The sequence below is a fragment of the Schistocerca gregaria genome, chromosome 2 (genome assembly GCF_023897955.1).
Source record: "Schistocerca gregaria isolate iqSchGreg1 chromosome 2, iqSchGreg1.2, whole genome shotgun sequence".
Lineage (NCBI taxonomy): Eukaryota > Metazoa > Arthropoda > Insecta > Orthoptera > Acrididae > Schistocerca > Schistocerca gregaria.
Window position 1 is genome coordinate 33280522 of NC_064921.1, and position 25997 is coordinate 33306518.

The 25997-nt window shown below is 39.0% G+C and overlaps 1 protein-coding gene across 1 annotated transcript in view; it reads left to right on the plus strand.

The window, feature by feature from the left end:
• The window catches only part of LOC126336262 (dynein axonemal heavy chain 3), a 1127841-nt gene that overhangs the window by 122087 nt on the left and 979757 nt on the right, over positions 1 to 25997 (plus strand). The window contains exons 11-12 of the mRNA XM_049999758.1: positions 10389 to 10603; positions 11602 to 11792. Coding sequence (XP_049855715.1) covers positions 10389 to 10603; positions 11602 to 11792 — 406 coding nt within the window. The remainder of the gene's footprint in view (positions 1 to 10388; positions 10604 to 11601; positions 11793 to 25997) is intronic.

The following is a 25997-nucleotide window of genomic DNA, read 5'->3' on the forward strand; positions in this document are numbered from 1 at the left end:
CACAACATGGTAATGTGGACGCACTTTCGCGTCTTCCAGTTGGCCCTGATACAGACTTTGATGCTTCTGCTGCATCTTGTTGTCACGTTGATGCTCAGGATTCTGAATTGCTTCAATCTTTTCCACTAAATTTTAGAAAAATTGCATGGGCCTGATACACAAGCTGGTTCAGATTTGAACATTTTGTTAACATACATCCGCACATCTTAGCCTCATTACTTGCATAGCATAAAGAACTCCATAGCGTGCTGATACTTAGCATGTCGGCATAACCTCACTTTCTGTGCGATTCTTGTTCAAAATGACATGGGACACTCACAGGTGTTGATGCCTAAAGCTTTGCTACTTCACCAAGGACACTGGGAGATTGTTCATATGAAACAGTTAGTGCGTTGACACTGTACTTGGCAGGATATGGACACCCAAATAGACAGATGGTATCACAGTGTCACACATGTGCAGAAAATCAGTCTGCTCTACTACAAAAATTCTGTGCTTGACCGAAGTCACAATCGCCATGGCACTTTGCAGGATCTCTTTGGAACACTTTCTGGTTGATTGTGGTTGACTCATATATCAAGTTTGCTTTTACTGTGCTCTGTGCCAATGAACTCAACAACATCACGTAGCACAATTCAGGTGTTGTCCGCTATTTTTTGCCTCGAAGTTTTACGCGAAGTCATAGTGTTGGACAACGGCTCTCAATTCACATCCAATGAATTTCAAATATTCTGTGAACGCAATGGCAAACAGCAACAAACTAGTGCACTGTTCTGTCCACAGTCAAATGGCAAAGCGGAACATTTTGTCAGAACCTTCAAGCAGCAGATGGCCAAATTTTGCTCTGCAAACATGGGGGATCGAGCATTGCAACTGTTTCTCACCTCCTATTGTTCGCATTGAATTGGGGAGAAGAGGAGTTTGTGGCACAACTTGACAAGGAGAAGGGTCTGGTTGGTAGGACATGTTCTGAGGCATTAAGGGATCACAAATTTAGCAATGGAGGGCAGTGTGGAGGGTAAAAATCGTAGAGGGAGACCAAAAGATGAATACACTAAGCAGATTCAGAAGGATGTAGGTTGCAGTAAGTACTGGGAGATGAAGAAGCTTGAACAGGATAGAGTAGCATGGAGAGCTTGCATCAAACCAGTCTCAGGACTGAAGACCACAACAACAACAACAACAACAACAACAACAACAACAACATTGTTTGCACCCACGAGATGGATCATCGCTGGTGGAATTTCTTCACAGCTGCCGGCATTGGACACTGCTCCACCCTCCTCAGCATCCAGCGCCGAAGGAAGGTTGCAATTATCACTTTGTGCCTCATGATATTGTCTTTTACAGGGTTTTTAGTGGGCATAAGGTGAGATCATTTGTCAACTTGGTACTTGCATGCATCGTATTTCAAGTGCAAATGGCTTGCAGTGCCGCCATCAAAATCAACTTAACCTCTGTCATGTGCATGATAATTGTTCAGTATCTCTTCCCCCAGATTCATGGATCTGGAGGACAGTGCGGCCACAGCAGCCACCAGAGGGTGTCATCACTACACCGCAGGATGACCCCATGGAGACAGAGCCTTCCCCTACTCCGTTTCCTCTCGTCCCACCGAGGGAGTTGGACCCACCCCACTGCAGCAGTTGCCATCTTCATCTGGTTCATGGCATCAGGAGGTGGACGCTTACCTTTCTGGTCATTTTCCGGGGGACATTTTAGCCAGAGCGAAGGCTGGATTGTGGGGTACGACTGCAAGCTTGACGTCCCTTGCACCCACAGCTTCCAGTCCAGTGATGTGCTCACGGTCTTGGCCCCTTCCCTCCCATTGTCGCACTTTCCATATGATGGTCTGTCACTTTGGGAGAGGGAGAAGGAATGTGTTCCAGTGCCGGCAGAAAGGCTGTGAGATGATGTCAGCCAATAGTTCACTGACTAGGACCGCACCACAACAGGAGTGGCCTCTATCCGTAGAGAATATAAGCACTGCTTCTGCAGCCCTGGCCGGACTGTAGAAAATGCGCACTAGCAGACACACTAACAGACCTAGACTAGAAACCACGCACTAGAAGAGCCATTACTTGTGATGCATATCAACGTGTGTGATTTAATTGTATGGACATTATATATAGCGAAGGACATTGATTATTTGCATGTTGCCAATTGCTTGTGACCCAAAGTTAAGTATTGTCAGTCTGCTTTATTGTAATAAATACCATTAATGTGATTTGTTTGAATTGTTGTATGGCTATCCGAGAAAGCAGCTTCCTTTAGGCACCCTATAAGACATGAGTGGGCATAATTATTTGCAAGTCACCAATTGCTTGTGACACAAAGTTAAGTATTGTTAATCGACTTTATTGTAATAGAAAACCATTAATGTGATTTGCTTGAATTGTTGTATGGCTATGTGAGAAAGCAGCTTCCTTTAGGTACCCTATAGACACGAGTGGGCAGGACACCACAAACTGCAGATTAAAACTGAAGAAACCTCCAAAAGGCAGGAATATAAGGGGATGGGACCTGGATAAACTGGAAGAACCAGAGGTGGTGGAGAGTTTCAGAGGGAGCATTAGGGAATGATTGTCAAGAACAGGGGAAAGGAATACAGTAAAAGAAGAATGGGCAGCTTTGAGAGTTGAAACACTGAAGGCAGCAGAGGATCAAGTTAGTAAAAAGACAAGGGCTAGTAGGGATCCTTGGGTAAAACGAAAGACAATGAATGTAATTGATGAAAGGAGAAAATATGAAAATGCAGTAAATGAAGCAGGTGAAAGCAAATACTAACGTCTCAAAATTGGGATCGACAGAAAGTGCAAAATGGCTAAGCAGGAGTGGCTAGAGGGACAGATGAAAGGATGTAGAAGCATATATCACTAGGGGTAAGATACGTGCCGCCTACAGGAAAATTTAAGAGACCTTTGGCAAGAAGAGAACCACCTGCATGAATATCAAGAGCTCAGATGGGAAAACAGTCCTAAGCAAAGAAGGGAAAGCATAAAGATGGAAGGAGTATTAGAGGGTCTATACAAGGGAGATGTACTTGAGGGCAGTTATTATGGAAATGGAAGAGAATGCAGATGAAGATTAGATGGGAGATACGATACTGCATGAAGAATTTGACAGAGAACTGAAAAACCTAAGCCAAAACAAGGCCCTGGGAATGGCTCTGAGCACTATGGGACTTAACATCTATGGTCATCAGTCCCCTAGAACTTAGAACTACTTAAACGTAACTAACCTAAGGACAGCACACAACACCCAGTCATCACGAGGCAGAGAAAATCCCTGACCCCAATGGGAATCGAACCCGGGCGTGGGAAGCGAGAATGCCCTGGGAATAGACAACATTCCATTAGCTTTGGGAGAGCCAGCTATAACAGAGCTCTTCCATCTGGTGAGCAAGATCTATAAGACAGGTGAAATACCCTCAGACTTCAAGAAGAAAATAATAATAGCAGTGCCAAAGTAAGCAGGTGCTGATGTGTCAAAATTAGTGAATTATCAGTTTAGTAAGTCATGGTTGTAAAATATTGAAACAAATTCCTTAGAGACGAATAGAAAGCTGCTAGAAGCCAACCTCGGGGAAGATCAGTATGGATTCCAGTGAAATGTAGGCATACGGGAGGCAATACCTTCTCACAGAAGGTAGATTAAGGAAAGGCAAACCTACATTTGTAGCATTACTTGATCAATCGTTGTTTGTGTATTTTGAGATCGCAGTTGCACATGGAGCTGATCTCAGTGTGTTATCAGTGTGAATACCCATTACAGAACCAGTGAGTCCTATGCAGAGACTGTTCATAAACTTTGCGGGATCTTCTGGCATAATAATGCTCCTACAGCAACATTTCTGGGATTGATAAAGAAATTCGAGGAAACCGCACCTATTGCAACCATAAAATCATTCGGACAAAATTGTACAGATTGTGTGGAGTAAAATATTGCACTGATGCAGGATAATGGGACTATGAGTCCTCCCAAGTCGCTTCAACGTCGTTCTCAACAATCAGGAATTTCTACAGCCCCTTTGCAATGAAGTTTAAAAATGGATTTTCTTATGCACCTATACAAGATTCAGCTCAAACAATATCTTAAACCCCCAGATCATTCAAAATGGAGAAATTTTGCTGAGCAGATTCTCACAAAACAAAAAGAGGTCAACAATTTTGCAAAACGAATAATCTACAGTGATGAGGCAAATTTTGATATGTGTGGGTTCATTAACGTACAAAATTGTTGTATCCGGGGACAGGAAAACCCCAAGGTGACCCAATAGAGCCATGTGCACCCACTGTGAATCACAGTTTGGTATGGCTTTTAGGCAGCTGGTGTGATCAGCCTCTTCTTTCTTGAAGATTTTGACAGTAATGTAGGAACAGTTACAAGTGAGCATTATCATCAAATGGTCAGAAACAATTTCTGGCCTGCTCTGGATGAAATGGATAAAGCCAGTAAGTGATTTTAGCAGGACGGGACTAAGTGTCTCTTATCCTGCAAGATAGTAACACAACTCCATGAAAAATTCCCTCAGTCTGTGATCTCATTGTTGGTGACTTGTAATAGCCTCCCATATCTTGTACCATACTCCATGTGACTTCTTTTTATGGGGTTATGTGAAGTCCCTATACAATTTTTAACCCTATCAGATAGGGTAGGGCAATCGGAATGTAATACTTGTATTCATATTATACCTGTATTTAAGGCAGAGTCACTGAATAATGATGAAAGGTGTCCTAGTGTACCAAAGTGTACAACTATTGGGGATCACAAACGTGCGCATTCTGTGAATTCTATCGATCATTCTCGAAATGCGGAAACAGACGTTTTAGAAACAAGTGCGCCTTGTCCTCATTTAAATATTCGAAGGTTTTTCTATGCGCTACACGGTCATATTGCTGCGACTTTATTCAAAATCTGTTCTTAATTGTTTTTCATTACGTTGCGGATGATATCCATTGTACGTAATTACGTTCAGTACCCCACGCTGGATACGTTTTACAGCCACGTTTGAGGCTCCCTGTCTGACAAGGATGATGAACGATATGGATCGATGCCTGTTTCAGTACCACTTCCACTTTCGTCATCCTTGTACTTCCCACGTACAGTCTCGGACACAAAAACTGACCGCCGGCCGGCCGCCACAGAGACTAAGTCCAATAAAACCGATTGCCCCTGACAACCCCAAGTCCGGCCATGTGCACATCTGGCAACACTGTAACATGCGGAAGCGTTAGGAGGAATTGTTGTCTACTTCTGAGATGTTCTCGGATTCTGTGAGCCTGTGGTCTAGTGGTAACCGTTGTGCATTCAAAACTTATACTCGCCTGTTCCTCCCCCCATGAACCATGGACCTTGCCGTCGGTGGGGAGGCTTGCGTGCCTCAGCGATACACAACGGAGGGGTATCTGTTGAGAGGCCAAACAAACGTGTGGTTTCTGAAGAGGGTCAGCAGCCTTTTCAGTAGTTGCAGGGGCAACAGTCTGGCTGATTGACTGATTTGGCCTTGTAACACTAACCAAAACAGCCTTGCTGTGCTGGTACTGCGACCGGCTGAAAGCAAAGTTAAACTATGGCTGTAATTATTCCCGAGGGCATGCAGCTTTACTATATGGTTTAATGATGATGGCGTCCTCTTGGGTAAAATATTCCGAAGGCAAAATAGTCCCCCATTCGGATCTCCGGGCGGGGACTACTCAGGAGGACGTCGTTATCAGGAGAAAGAAAACTGGCGTTCTACAGATCAGAGCATGGAATGTCAGATCCCTTAATCGGGCAAGTAGGTTAGAAAATTTAAAAAGGGAAATGGATAGGTTAAAGCTAGATATAGTGGGAATTAGTGAAGTTCGGTGGCAGGAGGAACAAGACTTTTGGTCAGGTGAGTACAGGGTTATAAATACAAAATCAAATAGGGGTAATGCACGAGTAGGTTTAATAATGAATAAAAAAATAGGAGTGCGGGTAAGCTACTACAAACAGCATGGTGAACGCATTATTGTGGCCAAGATAGACACGAAGCCCACGCCTACCACAGTAGTACAAGTTTATATGCCAACTAGCTCTGCAGATGACAAAGAAATTGAAGAAATGTATGATGAAATAAAAGAAATTATTCAGATAGTGAAGGGTGATGAAAATTTAATAGTCATGGGTGACTGGAATTCAAGTGTAGGAAAAGGGAGAGAAGGAAACATAGTAGGTGAATATGGATGGGGGTGAAGAAAAGAAAGAGGAAGCCATCTGGTAGAATTTTGCACAGAGCACAACTTAATCATAGCAAACACTTGGTTCAAGAATCATAAAAGAAGGTTGTATACATAGAAGAAGCCTGGAGATACTGACAGGTTTCAGATAGATTATATAATGGTAGTACAGAGATTTAATAACCAGGTTTTAAATTGTAAGGCATTTCCAGCGGCAGATATGGACTCTGACCACAATCTATTGGTTATGAACTGTAGATTAAAAGTGAAGAAACTGCAAAAAGGTGGGAATTTAAGGAGTTGGTATCAGGATAAACTGACAGAACCATAGGTTGTAGAGAGTTTCAGGGAGAGCATTAGGGAACGATTGACAGGAATGGGGGAAAGAAATACAGTAGAAGAAGAATGGGCAGCTTTGACGGATGAAATAGTGAAGGCAGCAGAGGGTCAAGTACGTAAAAAGACGAGGGCTAGTAGAAATCCTTGAGTAACAGAAAAATATTGAATTTAATCGATGAAAAGAGTAAATATAGAAGAGTAATAAATGAAGCCGACAAAAAGGAATACAAACGTCACAAAAATGAGATCGACAGGAAGTGCAAAATGGCTAAGCAGGGATGGCTAGAGGACAAATGTAAGGAAATAGAGGCATATCTCACTAGGGGTAAGATAGATACTGCCTACAGGGAAATTAAAGAGACTTTTGGAGAAAAGAGAACCACTTGTATGAATATCAGGAGCTCAGATGGAAACCCAGTTCTAAGCAAAGAAGGGAAAGCAGAAAGGTGGAAGGAGTATATAGAGGGTCTATATAAGGGCGATGTACTTGAGGACAATATTATGGAAATGGAAGAGGACGTAGATGAAGATGAAATGGGACATATGATACTGCGTGAAGAGTTTGACAGAGCACTGAAAGACCTAAGCCGAAACAAGGCCCCGGGAGTAGACAACATTCCATTAGAACTACTGATAGCCCTGGAAGAGCCAGCCCTGACAAAACTCTACCTTTTGGTGAGCAAGATGTATGAGACAGGCAAAATACCCTCAGACTTCAAGAAGAGTAGAATAATTCCAATCCTAAAGAAAGCATGTGTTGACAGATTTGAAATAAGCGAACTATCAGTTTAATAAGCCACAGCTGCAAAATCCTAACATGAATTCTTTACAGACTAATGGAAAAACCGGTAGAAGCCGACCTTGGGGAAGATCAGTTTGCATTCCGTAGAAATGTTGGAACACGTGAGGCAATACCGACCCTACGACTTATCTTAGAAAATATATTATGGATAGGCAAACCTATGCTTCTAGCATTTGTAGAGTTCGAGAAAGATTTTGACAATGTTAACTGGAATACTCTCTTTCAAATTCTGAAGGTGGCAGGGGTAAAATACAGGGAGCAAAAGGCTATTTACAATTTGTACAGAAACCAGATGGCAGTTATAACTCTTTGAGGGGCAGGTAAACACCACTAAAATTTACCCTAGTGGGGTAAGAAAAATTATTTGCAACTTTCAAATTTCTTTTACTTGTAACAATTTTTTTTATATCGCTTTGACATGTTTTATACATTGAGTTTGTAAAAATTCACTTAAACAACAACAAAATATTAACATTAAATGTGGTCACTACTGGTAACCACCAGCCCATTACAGTATAGAAATTCGATATTTGGTGTTTGAAGTTTGAAATAAATAGTTTTTAATTTTCGTGGTATCTCTCGAAACAGTTCTTGCGTGCTCTCAGACACAAAGGTACTTTGCACACTGAACACATCCACACTGTTCGCACTGGATTTTTCTTTGAACTACAAACTGCGCATCTTCTAGATGATGATTGAATTTGTTGATGTTTACTGCTTTCGTGAGGAATACTTTTATCTACGTATGGTTTGTGTGATTTGATCTGAGTTGTTATACTACTTTGGGATACAGAAATTAGCTGTCACTGAAACTATTTTTGAAGCCAACAAGATTTTGTACACCTCTTGGCGGAAGTCTTTATTGGAGAACTGCTCCATTTCGTTTTCTTTGTGCATAATGAACGCGTTTGTCACACTGCAGTCTAAAAAGTGAAAAAACAATCTCATCCACCATTTTTTGCATTTTCTGTTAATAGCATAGTCTGACTTTAGTCGATCAAAATTATCCACATAGTTCATACTGGAATTGTAGTCTTTCAATACAATTGGACAAGTGAAATTGGTTATTATTCCATCTTTCATTTTTCGAGTTATTGTGGACACCTCTGATGGTGAATGACATATCAAGTTGACTGCCCTGTTATCTTTCCATCTATAGATTACTATGCCATCATTGGCTATTTTGTAATCGAATTCGCCTTTTTCCAGTTCCTTTTCCTCCTTGAGTTTTCGCGTGCTTTTCCTTTTGAGATGTATTGTTCCACAAGCGTACACACCATTGGATTTTACGTCCTTGAACAGATCATATGATGTAAAATAATTGTTCATGAAAATAATATGATTCTTTCCATGAAGACCACTGATTAAATTTAGAACCACTTTCGATCGTAGCCCCACTACTGGAGAATGTGAAGCTTTTCCTGGTTAAGCATCAAATTTAAGGTTGTATGATGACTGATCACACACATAACATCCACACTTTGTACCCTCTTTTTATAGTTCTGTCCCTCATATATTTTTTGAGAGATGATCTGCCTTTGAATTTAACCATAGCTTCATCTATAGCAAGTTTTTGATGTGGTTTATAGCAAGCCTGGAATTTCCTGTTCAAACGGTCTAGAAATGGAAGTAGTTTGTACATTTTATTATAATTCTGAGTTTCTGTTGGGAGCGACAGAATTATCATTGAGGTGCAAGTTACTCAGTAGCCAACTAAACCGTTTTACTGGCAACAGCTTTGATATGCAACTTTCACCAAGATCTGGATAAGTGCTCCAGTAATCTCTGTAGCTAGGCTTTTTAGTGATACCCGTATAAAGATTTATTCCAATAAAAGTCTTAATTTAAACTTCGTTCATGGGCACAAAAGTTTTGCCTTTCTGTGTAGCATACAAATTAGTTTGGAAAACTATGTGATTTATTAGTGCTTCATAGAAAAATTCACAAAACAAGTCGATTTTTCCCCCATTTTATATCTTCTCTACTTTGACTATCGTCACTTATTTTGCTGCCCAAATTGCAAAATTCATTTGCTACTTTAAGTCTCTCATTTCCTAATCTGTTTCTGTCACCATCACCTGATTTGATTTGGCTGCAATCCATTATCTTTGTTTTGCTTTTGTTGATGTTCATCTTATACCCCTTATACCCTCCTTTCAAGACACTGTCTATTCCATTCCACTGCTCTTCCAAGTCCTTTGCTGTCTCTGACAGAATTACAATGTCATCAGCGAACCTCAACAATTTTTTTTTTTGTCTCTTAATTTTAATTCCAACTCTAAATTTTTCTTTTGTTTTCTCTACTGATTTCTCAGTATACAGGTTTAATAACATTGGGGGTAGGCTACAACCCTGTATCACTCACTTCTCAACCATTGCTTCCCTTTCATGTGCTCAACACCCATAACTGCCATCTGGCTTTTGTACAAATTATAAATAGCCTTTCACTCCCTGTATTTTACCCCTGCTGCCTTCAAAATTTGGAAGAGAGTATTCCAGTCATCACTGTCAAAAGCTTTCTCTACGTCTTAATGCAAATGAAGAAAGTAAATTTTCTAACAAACAGGTTCTCTAAAATCATTTGAGAAAGATTGCAGAGCATGCATTCTGTCATTGCCCAATGACCGAAAGGTGGAAAATAGCCTTCCCTTCTGAAGAGAAAAATGAACTAGCCCAGTGCTTTGGATGAAAATTGGTCACTGTGCATCAGCAACCATACCCTGCATGGACTCTGAGCCTGGAACTGAAGGTCTTTGTGAATGATGCATGCCTTGTTTGTTATGTGCAAGTTACTTTTTCCTTCAGTAGCTACTGCCTTGTGCAGCAGATCAAAAATACATGTCTTGCTTCTGCTGGGCTAAAAATAATCTTGTGACATGTATACATTCTACATTTACTAGTGCTAGAAGTATAATTTTGCTATATATTAATTGTATGCCTTTCAAAATTTATCTCTAATACCTTTGCATATCAGTTATGAAATGTTACCTCAGATCTGCTCTAATTGTATTTATGTAAAAGTTGAAATATATTGTTCTGGACAGAAATGAGAAATGAAGAAACATATCTTAAACCAGTGTTTGAAGAAGAGGATCGTGTGCAACAGATTCTTTCAAAAGCTCTCTCAAGTTTTGATAAAAATTCTGTTGGTCCACAGAAGTATCTTGTTACATATGACCCATACATGCATCTTTTAAATGGGGAAGCCAGTGAGGAGTTAGCAGAGTTTTTTAAATCTGATCCATTTCCTACACTCAAGGTAAACTACAGTGAGTCCTGTATATTCTTTCATCTTTTTTTAGAGAAATAATTGAAGTTATCCTATGGCCTACATAATATTAACATTTTTAACAGCAGACACTAAAGAATTTGAATCATGAAGCTTTTCTCATAGAGTGTCATTTTAGCAAATAACTTTTCCTTTCTTAATTCTCCAACTGTTTGAACTTGTTCTTCTTTTTTAATAAAACAGCGGAGTTAGTTGTAGTATTTTGATCAATCAAATCTCATTGTCAGCAGGACTGAAGGAATGAGTGGTAGAAAGTGCTAAGTCCCATTTTAGTAAAGGTTAGTCTGATTATGCTGTCTGTTGTGTTTTCGAATGCACTACATTTTGGTACCATGTTTTTCCATATGTACCATTAGAAAGAGCTGTCTGTCGTATAATTTCTTGTCTCTTATTGTATTTACATTCTTGTCTTCAAATTGAACCAAACATACAACATGCAACAACTCCAAATTTGCTCTTTTAGGTTAGCATTTTCTTCCACTAATATCTTCAATTCTGCAGTTTTGAATGAGTTCATAATCAGGTGTGAATCTGTGGATATTTTAGGAAAGGTTACTGGTATTGTATTACACCATAGTGCAATATTTCAAATAGCTGACACTTGTTTCCAGTAATTTATAAAAATAACTTGCAGGAACCTAACTAGCAGCCTGTCTTGATTGTGTTATCTTCCAGGGTGTAAATTGTGTGTTGTCCATTTCTTGAATACATTTTTATGGATCTTTTGTTAAGACTGTGTTGTTCTTTGCACATGGTACTCCTGAATTTTTTGAGGAGCAGTGTGTTAATGAGAAAGGCGGACTTCTTTTTAAAGGTATTGGTGTGCTTTACATTCAGGACAAATTATTTGGGAACAATACTTCACTGTTCAAACTATGGCATAAAATGTAATTTTGCAAGGTCAAAATTAATTAGAAACTACTAACAAGCAACTCAGTATATTATAATAATTTATTGTATTGTTACAGGATTTTACTAAAAAAATTGAGAATTATGAAAAAATTAGAGAGAGTTCTATTTTTCTTCGGAGAAATGTTTTGCTTCATCTGATATTACTGGACTGTAATAAGATCAATGACACATTATATAAACAAGTTGATGACTTACGAAGTTTTATTGTGGATTATCATGTAAATAAAAATAGGACTCACAATAAAGGGTAAGTATCATCCATCATTACATGCGCAAGTTGATAATTCACAAAGTTCTTATGTGAATTATGATGTAAAGAAAAATTAACACTCACAGTAAAGGTTAAGTATCATGCATCATTACATATGTGTTACAATATGTACAAAGTAATTCAGGAGGGCTTTCACAGGCTGACGAGGGATGAAATAAGAAGACCTTTTTTGTCATACAGTGTGTTTCTAATAGTTTATTGTTTCAGAGTTAAGCATTATTATGGGAATATATTGGTTCTGAATGAAGTATTTATGTATGAGATGCAAGTAGCATGCTCCAAATCCATTTATGATATTGAATTGGAAGGTAGAAAACAATGTTTCTTGTCAATATTCACTGCTTCTGAACAGGTTCACCACATGCCAGAAATGATTAAGAGCTTCTGTCATTTACCCCTACATTAATCTATTGAATGGACTAAGGCCCAGAATACTTTTTGTATTCAGTAGCCAAAGATACTTGAAGAATCAATTGAAATTTATTTCATTACTGTGTTACATATGGTACAATTTCTCTTCATTGTTGTACTGCTCACTAGATGTTTCACAGTTTTTAACTGTTGAAGACTTTCTGTAGTTTATGTTGCATCATTAATTAGACAGTTGATAATGAGAGAATAAATCTTAAAAACATAATGCTAATTATTTATCAATCTTTTTAAAAATCAATATAAACATTTCATTTTCAAAGTTCCATCACCTTCATGATAATTGTTTCAGCAATGAGTCATAAATTGTAGCATTATGAACGTTATAGGGAAATAAAAGTCAAGTTTCAGAAATTTATTAAAAACTGTTAAACATGTTATTTTGTGTAAATTTCAGGTCTTTGTCATCTGTGTCTCAAACTATCAATGTCTAGTTTGCCTGTTGTATTGTGACAGTGTGCTGTATGTTCTGTCTGGTGACATGAAGTAATGACAATAGATGTATCGTTTTATGTGAGTACCTTCAGTTCGAGAAGGAGGGGACAGAAGGGTTTTTTAAATTGTCATTACACAGGTAATGAATTCAATGTCAGTGTGCTATGTGGCAAGTTCTTGGGATTGCAGTGTAGAAACGCTAGCAGCAGTGTCTTTCCAAAGGTGCAAGCCATACCTAGAGAGATATTCTGAAGGCACATTCAAATGTGGACCATTGAAGTGGAAGAAAACCACTGGAGAGGGATCATCTTGGCTGTCTGAACACATGTAGGGTTATAGATTTTAATAGATGAACTGAAAGTTCCCCCCCCCCCCCCCCCCCCCCCCCCCCCTCTCACACACACACACAAACTTGAATTTGCTACAGAACTGAAAACTATACTGGTTGAGTCTCTCTCTCTCTCTCTCTCTCTCTCTCTCTCTCTCTCTCTCTCTCTCTCTCTGTGTGTGTGTGTGTGTGTGTGTGTGTGTGTGTGTGTGTGTGTGTGTGTGTGTGTAGTGCCCATAGGCTGCAGCTTAAGCTGTGTGATCAAAGACAACACTGCTTGGAGCTATGAATAAACGGTCACCAACTCAGTTCCCACCTGAACACAGCAACCACAGTTCCTATCCATACTAAAGGTGGTGAAAATATACTCTAGACAGCTAATAGACATCGAACTGTACCTGACAAATAGACATGCCCAAAATTAACATGTTTAAACTAAAGAGCACAGAGGAAATTTAAAATAAGTTGCTTCTTATAAGAAGCTGTTCAAATGATTCAAATGGCTCTGAGCACTATGGGACTTAACATCTGTGGTCATCAGTCCCCTAGAAGTTAGAACTACTTAAACCTAACTAACCTAAGGACATCACACACATCCATGCCCGAGGCAGGATTTGAACCTGCGACCGTAGCAGTCGCGCGGTTCCGGACTGAGTGCCTAGTATAAGAAGCTGTGTCAGACTCAGAAAGTAATGCCATCCTCTGATGTGCTGCACCACGATTGCCAGCACTTGGCTCAGGATGCGGGTGTTAATCATTGAAGGAAGTCTGACAGCACAGCAGTATGTCACAGACATCTTGCACCATCATGTGTTATCTCTTATGTGACAGTATAGTGTTGTCACATTGTGAGCTGGCTTATAGCAGGAGAGAATACGACTTCAAGACACACTTCCCAGCCAAATCAGTGTGTGCATCCAAGCTAGAGTGGATGTTAAGTGATCAGATACTGCCAGATTCTTTTCTATCTATGGACAATCTGGTGATGAATGCTGGCAAGTCACACTGAAATGGTATTTTGATGGGTGCCACAAGAAGTTAGAAGAAGACAACTTGAGGATCCCAGGATATTAACTTGTATACATACTGATTGAGAAGGCACAAGAGTAACACACTGTACCACGATACCACTGTCGAAGAGACTCATTGTCCACCTGTGATACACTCGGCGACTGATGAGGAATGGCAATAATTTGTTGTCTGTGAAATCACCAGTGTGACCTTGAGTGTATTTTTACTCCAGTCACAGTGATGTGTGGAAGTAATTCTCAGTAGACTTCATAAGTGGCACTCATCCCAGTTGGCAAGTGGACTATTCCTCCAACAAGAGGAGACACATGATGCATGTGGTCTATGCCATATTTTAGGTAAGTGTAATGTGTTTATTGAAGAGTTCACTCCTATAGTAAGCTGCAGAATGCCTTGACTGGATGAATGTTGCATCAATTTTAAACATTTGTGTGGTGTCAGGATGTCATCAGTTTTGTTATGTATGACAGTGGATGAGTGATATGGCAATAGATAATTCTGATAGAAAGGGAAAAAAAAAGGAGTGAAGGTAATATCTCAAGAAAGACAAGAGGTGACGAGAGATGTCAACAGGCACGCAAACAAGATGGCGAAGGAAGGGTATGAAAACCATACACACACACACACACACACACACACACACACACACACACCCCTAAACTATTTACATTCAACCAAAGTAGCTGTATTATGTTTTTAAATTGGAATCATTTTATCTCATGACAATCACTGGTCTTCTAACAACTTTAAAGGAAAAACTTTGTAAGTTCATCCACCCAACAAGAAATTTCTATAGGCACTAAGAAGTTCAAAATTGAGTACCATAAACTCAAACAGTTTCTATCTCATGCACTGTAGACAACCTTAAAGTGAAAGTCACAATAAAAAGATGTGTTGAATACATCAGCAATTGTTACACACAATGATACTTAGCCAGTAGCGTGGCAGCTGTTTGGAGGGGGAAAGTGAAAAAATAGAAAATCTTTTTCCATGTAATTGCATTTGTGTTCTGGAATGCATTTGTTGTGACCAATACAAATTAAGGGAAAAAGAATCAGCTTTAATTATGGTATATTGATAATTTTTACTTATGGACTGTCTGACAGCACCTGAATAAAACACAATTTTAGTGCCATAAACGCGTTTCGCCTTTATTTTCTGCAAGGCATCATCAGTGGCAGGTTGCGTGGACAATTTCTTACATATCACCTCCTGTTGTATTTTTGTTGTTGTTCTTCTTCTTATGAACGCCAATTTGTGGTTTTTCCACATTCCACAGCACTATGCACTGAACGCTTGTTGTAATGCAATACTCGATGCTAACAAATTTCTCTTCTTCAGAAACGCTTTCCTTTGCATTACAACAAGCATTCAGTGCATAGTGCTGTGGAAAGTGGAAAAAAAACCGCAAATTGGCATCTCATTTCCTAATCTAATACCCTCAACATCACCTGATTTAATTCGACTAAATTCCATTATCTTCATTTTGCCTTTGTTGATGTTCATCTTATATCCTCCTTTCAAGACACTGTCCATTTCATTCAGCTGCTCTTCCAGGTCCTTTGCTGTCTCTGACAGAGTTACAATGTCATTGGAAAACCTCAAAGTTTTTATTTCTTCTCCATGTATTTTAATTCCTACTCCGAATTTTTCTTTTGTTTCCTTAACTCCTTTCTCATTATACATATTGAATAACATCGGGGAGAGGCTACAACCCTGTCTTACTCCCTTCCCAACCATTGCTTCCCTTTCATGTTCCTCGTCTCTTATAACTGCCATCTTGTTTCTGTACAGATTGTAAATAGCCTTAGGCTCCCTGTATTTTACTCCTGCCACCTTTAAAATTTGAAAGAGAGTATTCCAGTCAACATTGTCAAAAGCTTTCTCTAAGTCTACAAATGCTAGAAACGTAGGCTTGCCTTTCCTTAATCTTTCTTCCAAGATAAGTTGTAAGGTCAGTATTGCCTCTCGTGTTCCATTATTTCTACGGAATCCAAACTGATCTTTCCTGAGGTTGGCTTCTACTAGTTTTTCAATTCATCTGTAAATAATTCGTGTTAGTATTTTGCAGCTGTGGCTTATTAAACTGAAAGTTCGGTAATTTTCGCATCTGTGAACACCTGCTTTCTTTGGGATTGGAATTATTATATTATTCTTGAAGTCTGAGGGTATTTCGCCTGTATCATACATCTTGCTCACCAGATGGTAGAGTTTTGTCAGGACTGGCTCTCCCAAGGCCATCAGCAGTTCTAATGGAATGTTGTCCACTCAGGGGGTCTTGTTTCGCCTCAGGTCTTTCAGTGCGCTATCAAACTCTTCACACAGTATCGTATCTCCCATTTCATCTTCATCTACATCCTCTTCCATTTCCATAATATTGTTCTGAAGTACATCGCCCTTGTATAGACCCTCTATATATTCCTTCCACCTTTCTGCTTTCTCTTCTTTGCTTAGAACTGGGTTTCCATCTGAGCTCTTGATATTCATCCAAGTGTTTCTCTTTTCTCCAAAAGTCTCATTTATTTTCCTGTAGGCAGTATCTATCTTACCCCTAGTGTGATATGCCTCTACATCCTTACATTTGTCTTCTAGCCATCCCTGCTTAACCATTTTGCACTTCCTGTCCAAGCCAGTTGGTTATTTGTCTTGAAGTAAAAACTGCAGTCAACTGAGGTGATTCTAGTACTTATCTTCTAATCTGTGGAAGAGGTATTAAAAAAGTAATCTTGCAACAAATATTAATTAGTTTCTGTGCACAGGTGTATTTGATATACTTGATTAGATAAGTCAAAATTCTCTTTTGGAAGCTTTATTTGATATGAATTCTACTTCAAATGCAATAACAATGCCATTTTCCTATTTGTCAGCTAACCCTTGAATCTGTAAACAATAAAATGTCATAATATGGAATCATTTGTGATCTGTCTACATCATTCCACTGTGTAGATGACAAAATTCTGCTAATGAAGGCTGGGCACAATGGCTTATGGGATAAAATATGGATGTGGCTTGTATCATATCTAGATGACAGAAAGCAGAAGACAGTATTGAATAATTATGCAATGGCACCTACCTGCTGTGATTGGGGCACAGTGAAACGTGGAGTACCACAAGGTTCTGTGCTTACTCCCTTACTTTTCCTAATCTTTATCAGCAAACTGCCATGGTGCATGACACTAAAAGCACACTTCACTTATTTGCAGATGACTCAACCATTATGATAGAGAATGCAACCACTTACTTCAAATGGTCTGTCTCTCAATGTTAACAAGACTCATTTCATTCAGTTTCAGACAGAAACAAAAAACAGGAAATTATTGAAATGAAAGTGTGGTGACAAAGAAATATTGAGTGTTGAGTCCCTCCTGGGATTACACATTAACAACAATCTAAACTGGACAGTTCACATCATCAATCCATGTGATGATGGCGATGAAATCCCATACTCCTTGACAGAGTGTAGGAGACAATGTGGGAGACCCGCACTGCCATACTAGGCGAGGTCCTAGCAGAGGTGGTTTGCCGTTGCCTTCCTCCAACCGTAAAGCGTGTGAATGATGAGATGATGATGATGATGATGATGAAGATGGCACAACAACACCCAGTCCTCTCGAGGCAGGTGAAAATCCCTGACCCCAACCGGGATTCGAACCCGGGACCCCGTGCTCGGGAAGTGAGAATGCTACCACGAGACCACAAGCTGCGGACTTGACCCATCTAAAAGACTGAATTCGGCAGCATTTGCCATTCACTAAGTTTCATCTGTTTGTGACTTGGAAACAATCAAAGCTGCATACTTTGGCTATTTCCTTTTACTCATATTCCCATGACATACGGCATCGTGTTCTGGGGCACGAGCAAAGAGAGTCTTCAGTACACCGAAGAGAATAATCATAATTATGGGTACAGTGCATCCTAGATGCTCTTGTGGAAATTTATTCAAACAGATGGGGATTCTCACCATGGCATGCCAATACAATCTGTTACTAATGTGCTTTGTGAACTAATCATACAGTTTACAAAACAGCGAATATCGTGATCGAGATGCAAGAAGGGAACATGGTCTTCAGAAAGATATAAAAAATTTACACATGGTACAGAAAGGAGTACATTATTCAAGCATAAAACTATGTAATAAACTTCCAGTTCATGTTAAATCTGTGACTGGGAATATGACTAAATTCAAAAAACATCTGAAACTTAATCTTTTGAACAGCTTGTTCAGTTCTTTACGTGGATGTTCCTCCTCATTATTTATTCAAACTACCCATCTGATTTTCAACATACTTGTGCAGCACCTCATTTCAAAAGCTGCTATTGTCATGTTTTCAGAACTCATTATTGTCTATCTTTCACCTCCATACAAGCACACACTTTGTACATATACCTACAAAGAAGACTTCCTAACAGTTACATTTATATTAGATGGTAACAAATTCTTCCTTTACATCTACATCTACATGGATACTCTGCAAATCGCATTTAAGTGGCTGGCAGAGGGTTCATCAAACCACCTTCGCAATTCTCTATTATTCCAATCTCGTATAGTGCGCGTAAAGAACAAATACCAGTATCTTTCAATATGAGCTCTGACTTCCCTTATTTTATCTTGGTGATCATTTCTCCCTATGCAGAGGAGAAATTTTGTGATTGCAATTATGTGAGAAGATTCCGTCGCAACGAAAAACGCCTTTCTGTTCGTGATGTTCAGCCTAAATCCTTTATCATTTCAGTGACACTCTCTCCCATATTTCATGATAATAAAAAATGTGTTGCCCTTCTTTCAACTTTTCTGATGTACTCTGTCAGTCCTATCTGGTAAGGATCCTACACCGCACTGCAGTATTCCAAAAGAGGATGGGCAAGCATAGTGTAGGCAGTCTCTTCACAAAACCTGTTACATTTTCGAAGTGTCCTGCCAGTAAATCACAGTCTTTGGTTAGCCTTCCCCACAACATTTTCTGTGTGTTCCTTTCAATTTAAGGTGATGGTAATTGTAATTCCTAGGTATTTAGTTGAATTTACGGCCTTTATATTTGACTGATTTAGCGTGTAACTGAAGTTTAATGAGTTCCTTTTAGCACTCATGTGGATGACCTCACAATTTTCGTTATTTAGGGTCAACTGCTAATTTTCACACCATTCAGATATCTTCTCTTAATTGTTTTGCAATTTGTTTTGATCTTCTGGTGACTTTATTAGTCAATAAACGACAGTGTCATCTGCAAACAACGTAAGATAGCTGCTCAGATTGTCTGCCAAATCGTTTATATAGATAAGGAACAGCAAAGGGCCTATAATACTACCTTGGGGAATGCCAGAAATCACTTCCGTTTTACTCGATGACTTTCTGTCAACTACTATGAACTGTGACCTCTCTGATAGGAAGTCACAAATCCAGTCACATAACTGAGATGAAATTCCATAAGCATGCAATTTTACCATAAACTGCTTGTGTTGTACAGTGTCAAAAGCCTTCTGGAAATCCACAAATACAGAATTGATCTAAAATCCCTATTCAATGACACTCAACACTTCATGCGAATAAAAAGCTATTTGTATTTCACAAGAATGATGTTTCCTAAACCCATGTTGACTGTGTGTCAATAGACCATTTTATTTGAGGTAATTCATAATGTTTGAACACACTATATGCTCCAAAATCCTGCTGCATATTGATGTTAATGATATGGGCCTGTAATTAAGTGGATTACTCCTACTACGTTTTTTGAATATTGGTGTTACCTGTGCAACTTTCCAGTCTTTGGATACGGATCTTTCATTGAGCGAACGGTTGTGTATGATAATTAAGTATGGAGCTAATGCATCGGCATACTCTGAAAGGAACCTAATTGGTATACAGTCTGGACCAGAAGACTTGCTTTTATTAAGCAATTTAAGTTGCTTCACTACTCTGAGGATATGTACTTCTACCTCATGTTGCCAGCTGTTCTTGATTCGAATTTTGGACTATTTACTTTGTAGTCTTCTGTGAAGGTATTTCAGAAGCCTGCATTTAGTAACTCTGCTTTGGTAGCACTGTCTTCGATAGTATCTCCTTTTCTATCGCGCAGAGAAGGCATTGATTGTGAAATGCTTTCCTTGCTATTGCCATTACGTATTTATCTTCTGTACTCTGGCCACTATCATTTATTTTGGTTTCCAAGTAGCATAACTCATCAACTGCTTTTATTGTCTAATTTCCTAATATAATTCTACAAAACATCATTTTCACAGGGGTTATTTCCAGACAGACCGATATACGCTATTGTCAGATCCTTTTACAAGAAAGGTGGTAACACATATTAACCAAGAAATATAACACATATTAACCAGCGAGCCTCACTACTTAGCTCTTTGAAGGTACTGGAAAATTTTTTCTATGCAGAAACCATGACCTCTACTTTGAAATAACTTACTTAGGAAGTCTCAACCTAAACTTCAACAAGACTTCCCTTCATAACTTCTCTACATAACAATCTTCTCTACAAAACAGTCAACAAATAAAATAATATTCCCTATTCCTAGGTGTTTATGTTGAACTGGAAGTCAAATATTACAAATGTGCTTCAATATTTTTACTTTGTAACTTCTGTTTGTGGGTTAGAGGCACTCAACAATGTGGTTATCAGTGCCCATATGAAATTAGTAGAAACAAATATGGTTAAAATGCACAAATTGAAAGGAAATAGAAAAAAAGCCATCTTAGATGAAATCACACACACTCTCTCTCCCCCAGTCTTGCCTGTGATCACTTACACAATCATGCTAGCTGCCATTGTGTAAGACAGTGTTAAAATTGTTCAGGTATTCTAAAACTGTCAGGTAGTCCAAGTAAGACAACAGGAAAACTAAAACACATTCACAGGAATATGTGGATGGCTGATCACTTGCAAAATACGCTGGTAAGAGATGAAAATGTAAGAAATTCTACTTACATATCCTGTGCTTTCATTCACTTATATGTTACTGCATCTAGTCCTGCAATAACTTGTCACTGAGGAGAAACGTGTATGTTGCCCACAAGTGTGCGAAGAGGATAATGTGTGGAGTCCACATTAGAACCTCTTGTTGACAGTTGGGCAGCCTTACAAAGGCCTCATTGTATATTTACTCCTTAATAAAGTTTGCAGTAAGTCACAGTTTGGAAACAACAGTAACATTTGTAAATATAATACTCAAAAGAGAATTCAGTTACACTATCCATCACCCAGCTGTGGTGTGGCAAAGAAAGGAGTGAGATCATCAGTCATCGACTGATAAGTTCATATGAAAATTTAAACGACATCTCTTTGACAACTCCTTTTAACCAATAGAAGAGTTTTTCAATGTGTGCTAGTATGATTTTTGTGTTGTGTGTGTGTGTAACATGAGTTTGCAACTCATTATCCATAAAACGAGAGTTCCTTGCTGTAAGGGATACTTCCTTGTCCCTTACACAAATGGTAAAAGCTTCACTGGTCTCCAGAATGTGAACAGTCTCTCAATGTGAACAGTCTCTCTTGGAGCCGTCACTGCTATACATGTCATACCCAAACCATGAAACACCTCCATCAGAGCTAAGTAACAAATGGTAACAAAACGGATTAGTTCCATGATCATCCTAAAACTACTTGTTACAATTAACCATGAACCTCAGCACCCACATACATCATGCAATATCACACTTATTGCTGCCCCTTAGCCACAGTGCATAAGCGTATGTTAGTGCTTGTCTCATCATCTCCAGAAATGCCAGATATGCGTTGTTTTTACCTCTTACGCGTACGAAAAGACCTACATGTTATCCCTTCAAATGTTCAGTATGTTTCCAGAAACTTCAGTAGACATTTCCTGTGCTGTAAATTTTGAAGTTTGTAAATCAATCCCTACCTTTTGCACCAACGAGGGCACTGTCGCTGGGTGGTGTGGTCCTTCTGTCACCGTGACTGTAATGCGTACATGGCAATACTATCAGTACGCTATGTAAGGCGGAGCAGAGAAGGTGTTCATTAGTTTTCGATGAATCACCTGAAGATGATTGACAGATACCCAGCTGAAATGTTGTGTAGTGAAGTTTTCAACGATAGTCTGTAAACCCAAAATTTCTTTGAACGTTTGAGTGATCATGTAAACTGTGTATTCATTTAAATCCTAATTCCATTGTTTTTTCTTGATTATTCATATTACCATTTATGTGGGAGCTGAAACTTCTTATTGACAAATCTTTTTGCTTTATTCTGGTTTCCATCATATCTAATGTAGATTCAATTTGTGAAAATTTATTATCCGTAACACTAGAGTTGTGTTTTAAGTGAGTGAGTCTATTATTGATATGGTGAATTCATTTAATACTTCAGCATAAATTCTTCAACTGACATCCTTCCAAATAGTAAATGAATTTCAATCTCATGTGGAAATATCTATAGGCCTGTGATCACAAAATCACAACACTTCATTTTGAAAACTAAGATTTTGTTTTGCACCTGTTGAACAGTGCTGCTATTGGCAGATGTTCACTGTGTACTGGTGTCATCAGCCAGAGCTCTCACTGGATGCGCGCTAACTGCTGCTGGCAGGTGGCAACAGCTCACTGTGTTGTGTTGGCTGCTGTTCTTGTAGCTGTTGTCACTGATTGCTGGAAGCATTGCCTCATAGCAGTTTGTTGCCCATTACCAACTCGTTCTCAGTTACAGGCTGACAATTATTGAACTGTATGAAAAAAAAAGAATTAGTTGCAAACTACTGCAAGAATACATTTTATTCAACATATAAACATCACTACTGATTTTGGGATTTAGGTTATGACATGTTTGATATGCCTGCCATGATTTGCAATGATGTGGTGCGGATGAACAGTGAAATTCTGCATGACCCACTAAAGTGTCGGAACATCGGTGTTGTTGATGACCTCCGGGATGGCTGTTTTAGCTCAGCAATAGTTTTAGGGTTATTGTTGTACACCTTTCTTTGATATAGCCCGACAAAAAGGAGTCGCATGTGTTGAGATCTGGAGAATATGGTGGCAAATCGAGACTTGTGCCAGTGGCCTTTGGGTACCCCAGAGCCAGAATGTGATACCCAAAGTGCTCCAGGAGGACACCACTCTCCTGCTTCAATGAGATCGAGCTCCATCTTGCACGACACATATCTTGTTGAAATCAGGGTCACTTTGGATAATGGGAATGAAATTATCTTCCAAAACATACTGTTTGGTAGTCACCATGCCGGCAAGGAGTATCGCACTGATTATTCTGTGATTGGACATTGCACACCACAGAGTTACCCATTGAGGGGGAGAGACTTCTCAGTTGCAAAATTTGGATTGTCAGTCGCCCAAACATGCCAAGTTCACTCATTGACGAATCCATCCAAATGAAAGGGGGCTTAATCACTAATCCAAACCGTCCATATAATTCCCGTCATGCCCCATGGCAACCGTGCTGTTTGAACATTGTAACACAAACGGTTCAGAAGTATTGACGATTTTAAGTCATACAGTTCAATAATTATCACCCTGTATTCATAGTGCAAGCTGTGTTGCATTGTAGTGATGTTGATTTACATCACGCTTATGCCAGTGGCGTCTCTTGGGAGTGTGCGAGTCATGTGCCAACATATGAATAAAAGTAGGAAATTATGATATTCTTAGTCAGTATAAAGTATATTTGTCCTTGAATGCCTCAACTCAACTGTCTACCACTATCCGAACCCCTGGTAGTATTTAATGCTTTAACTAGGTGCCAAGACATTGGCATGGGTACACCGCTGAATCCCTCACTGTGCGAGTGCCACTGCACATGCGTCAGCTCTGACCACTGATCAGCCTGACTGCAGCCAGGATGTTATTTCTTTTGTCAACGGCTCGGCACATTCCTGGCTGGCTGGCTGACTGACTGCTGTTGTGTTACTTATGTCTTGTGCTTTTTAAGTATGAAAAGTTTCCAGTAGTTTTGAAATGGGTAATAAAAGCATTGTGGAGAAACTATTACACAGTCCTTTTTCATCACTACCTTAGACAGAGAAGAAACATATTTTTGACAGTCGCAGATTATGTCCTAACATAACAGTACCAACATGTGTGAAGCGGCATTTTCATAACGTGTAGTATGAGTTATGGGGGTCTTAACATATGGGGGTCTTAACATGTAATTTTCCTGGTTAAACTCTCTCTTTTTTTTTTAACACACGTTTCCTAGAATGATGAGTTTCCACCCTAATTTTCGACCTATACTGGGTCACGACTAGGTAATGCATTTTGCCTTTAATGACAGGGGACTGGGAGCCTCCCAACACTTAATGATATTTAGCCAGACAAATGAGTTCCTTCTGATTTTCGGTAATTGTTTGAGGTTCCTCGTCTGAAACTCGGTCGTGGACTGACTTCTCTCTTGACCAAAACCTAGGCCCTTACATATCCTCACAATAATAGGCACTGAAACTATAATTGTTCAATGTTTAATTTTCAGAGAGTACTATTAAAACTTAACTCATTTAATTAACTGAATACATCTAAAAATTCGTTCCTTTTAACAGTTTCTTCTACTACCAGGGTTAGGCCAAATTATTTCCTTAAATGATGAAATTAACAGATATAGTTCAACAAACAATACTTTATACAAAACTGGTAATTACTTTGGAATTAAGAGCGGGCGTTGCTTAACATGTTTTCTAAGCACAAAATAGATCTGGTGTTAATTCTTTAAAACTGAGCCCCAACCTTTGTCTATTATGAAAATACAAATTATATTCACGTATGTTAATGGTAATTATTTAAATTAAAAAAAAGTGAATTTAAGGGTCAGATGGAAAAACAAGAGGGGAATTAAAATTATCACAGCTCGCTTCATTACATCACCCCCCCCCCCCCCCCAACCCCCCCTCCTCCCACATTGGATTGACCAGATTGATATTTCAAATAGCTAAATAGGCAGTTAAGTGACCACAAGTGGTGCCAGAAAATGGGTATAAAATCTATACACAAAAAAATATTACATAAGAAATCTTATCAAAACTACAGTACGTACATTTTTCAAATTTTAGCTTATATTATTAACTGGCCATACGAAAATCCCCTTACAAAATATTCACAAACAGTGTATTATACATTTACATAAACTATCTACAAGCTATTCTGTTATTAAAATTTATGCATCTTCTTCATAAATGATGTCCTTCTTGGGTAAGCAAAGATTATATCTGAAGATACCTATCACTTGTGCAAGTCCTGTCTTGCTTGAGAAAAAAATTAATCCTGATAGGTAGCGAAGGAGAAAGAAAACTGGCACTCTACGGATCAGAGCATGGAATGTCAGATCCCTTAATCGGGCAGGTAGGTTAGAAAATTTAAAAAGGGAAATGGATAGGTTAAAGTTAGATATAGTGGGAATTAGTGAAGTTCGGCGGCAGGAGGAACAAGACTTTTGGTCAGGTGAATACAGGGTTATAAGTACAAAATCAAATAGGGGTAATGCAGGAGTAGGTTTAATAATGAATAAAAAAAATAGGAGTGCAGGTAAGCTACTACAGACAGCATAGTGAATGCATTATTGTGGCCAAGATAGACACAAAGCCCACACCTACCACAGTAGTACAAGTTTATATGCCAACTAGCTCTGCAGATGACAAAGAAATTGAAGAAATGTATGATGAAATAAAAGAAATTATTCAGATAGTGAAAGGAGACGAAAATTTAATAGTCATGGGTGACTGGAATTCGAGTGTAGGAAAAGGGAGAGAAGAAAACATAGTAGGTGATTATGGATTGGGGATAAGAAATGAAAGAGGAAGCTGTCTGGTAGAATTTTGCACAGAGCATAACTTAATCATAGCTAACACTTGGTTCAAGAATCATAAAAGAAGGTTGTATACATAGAAGAATTCTGGGAGATACTAAAAGGTATCAGATAGATTATATAATGGTAAGACAGAGATTTAGGAATCAGGTTTTAAATTGTAGGACATTTCCAGGGGCAGATATG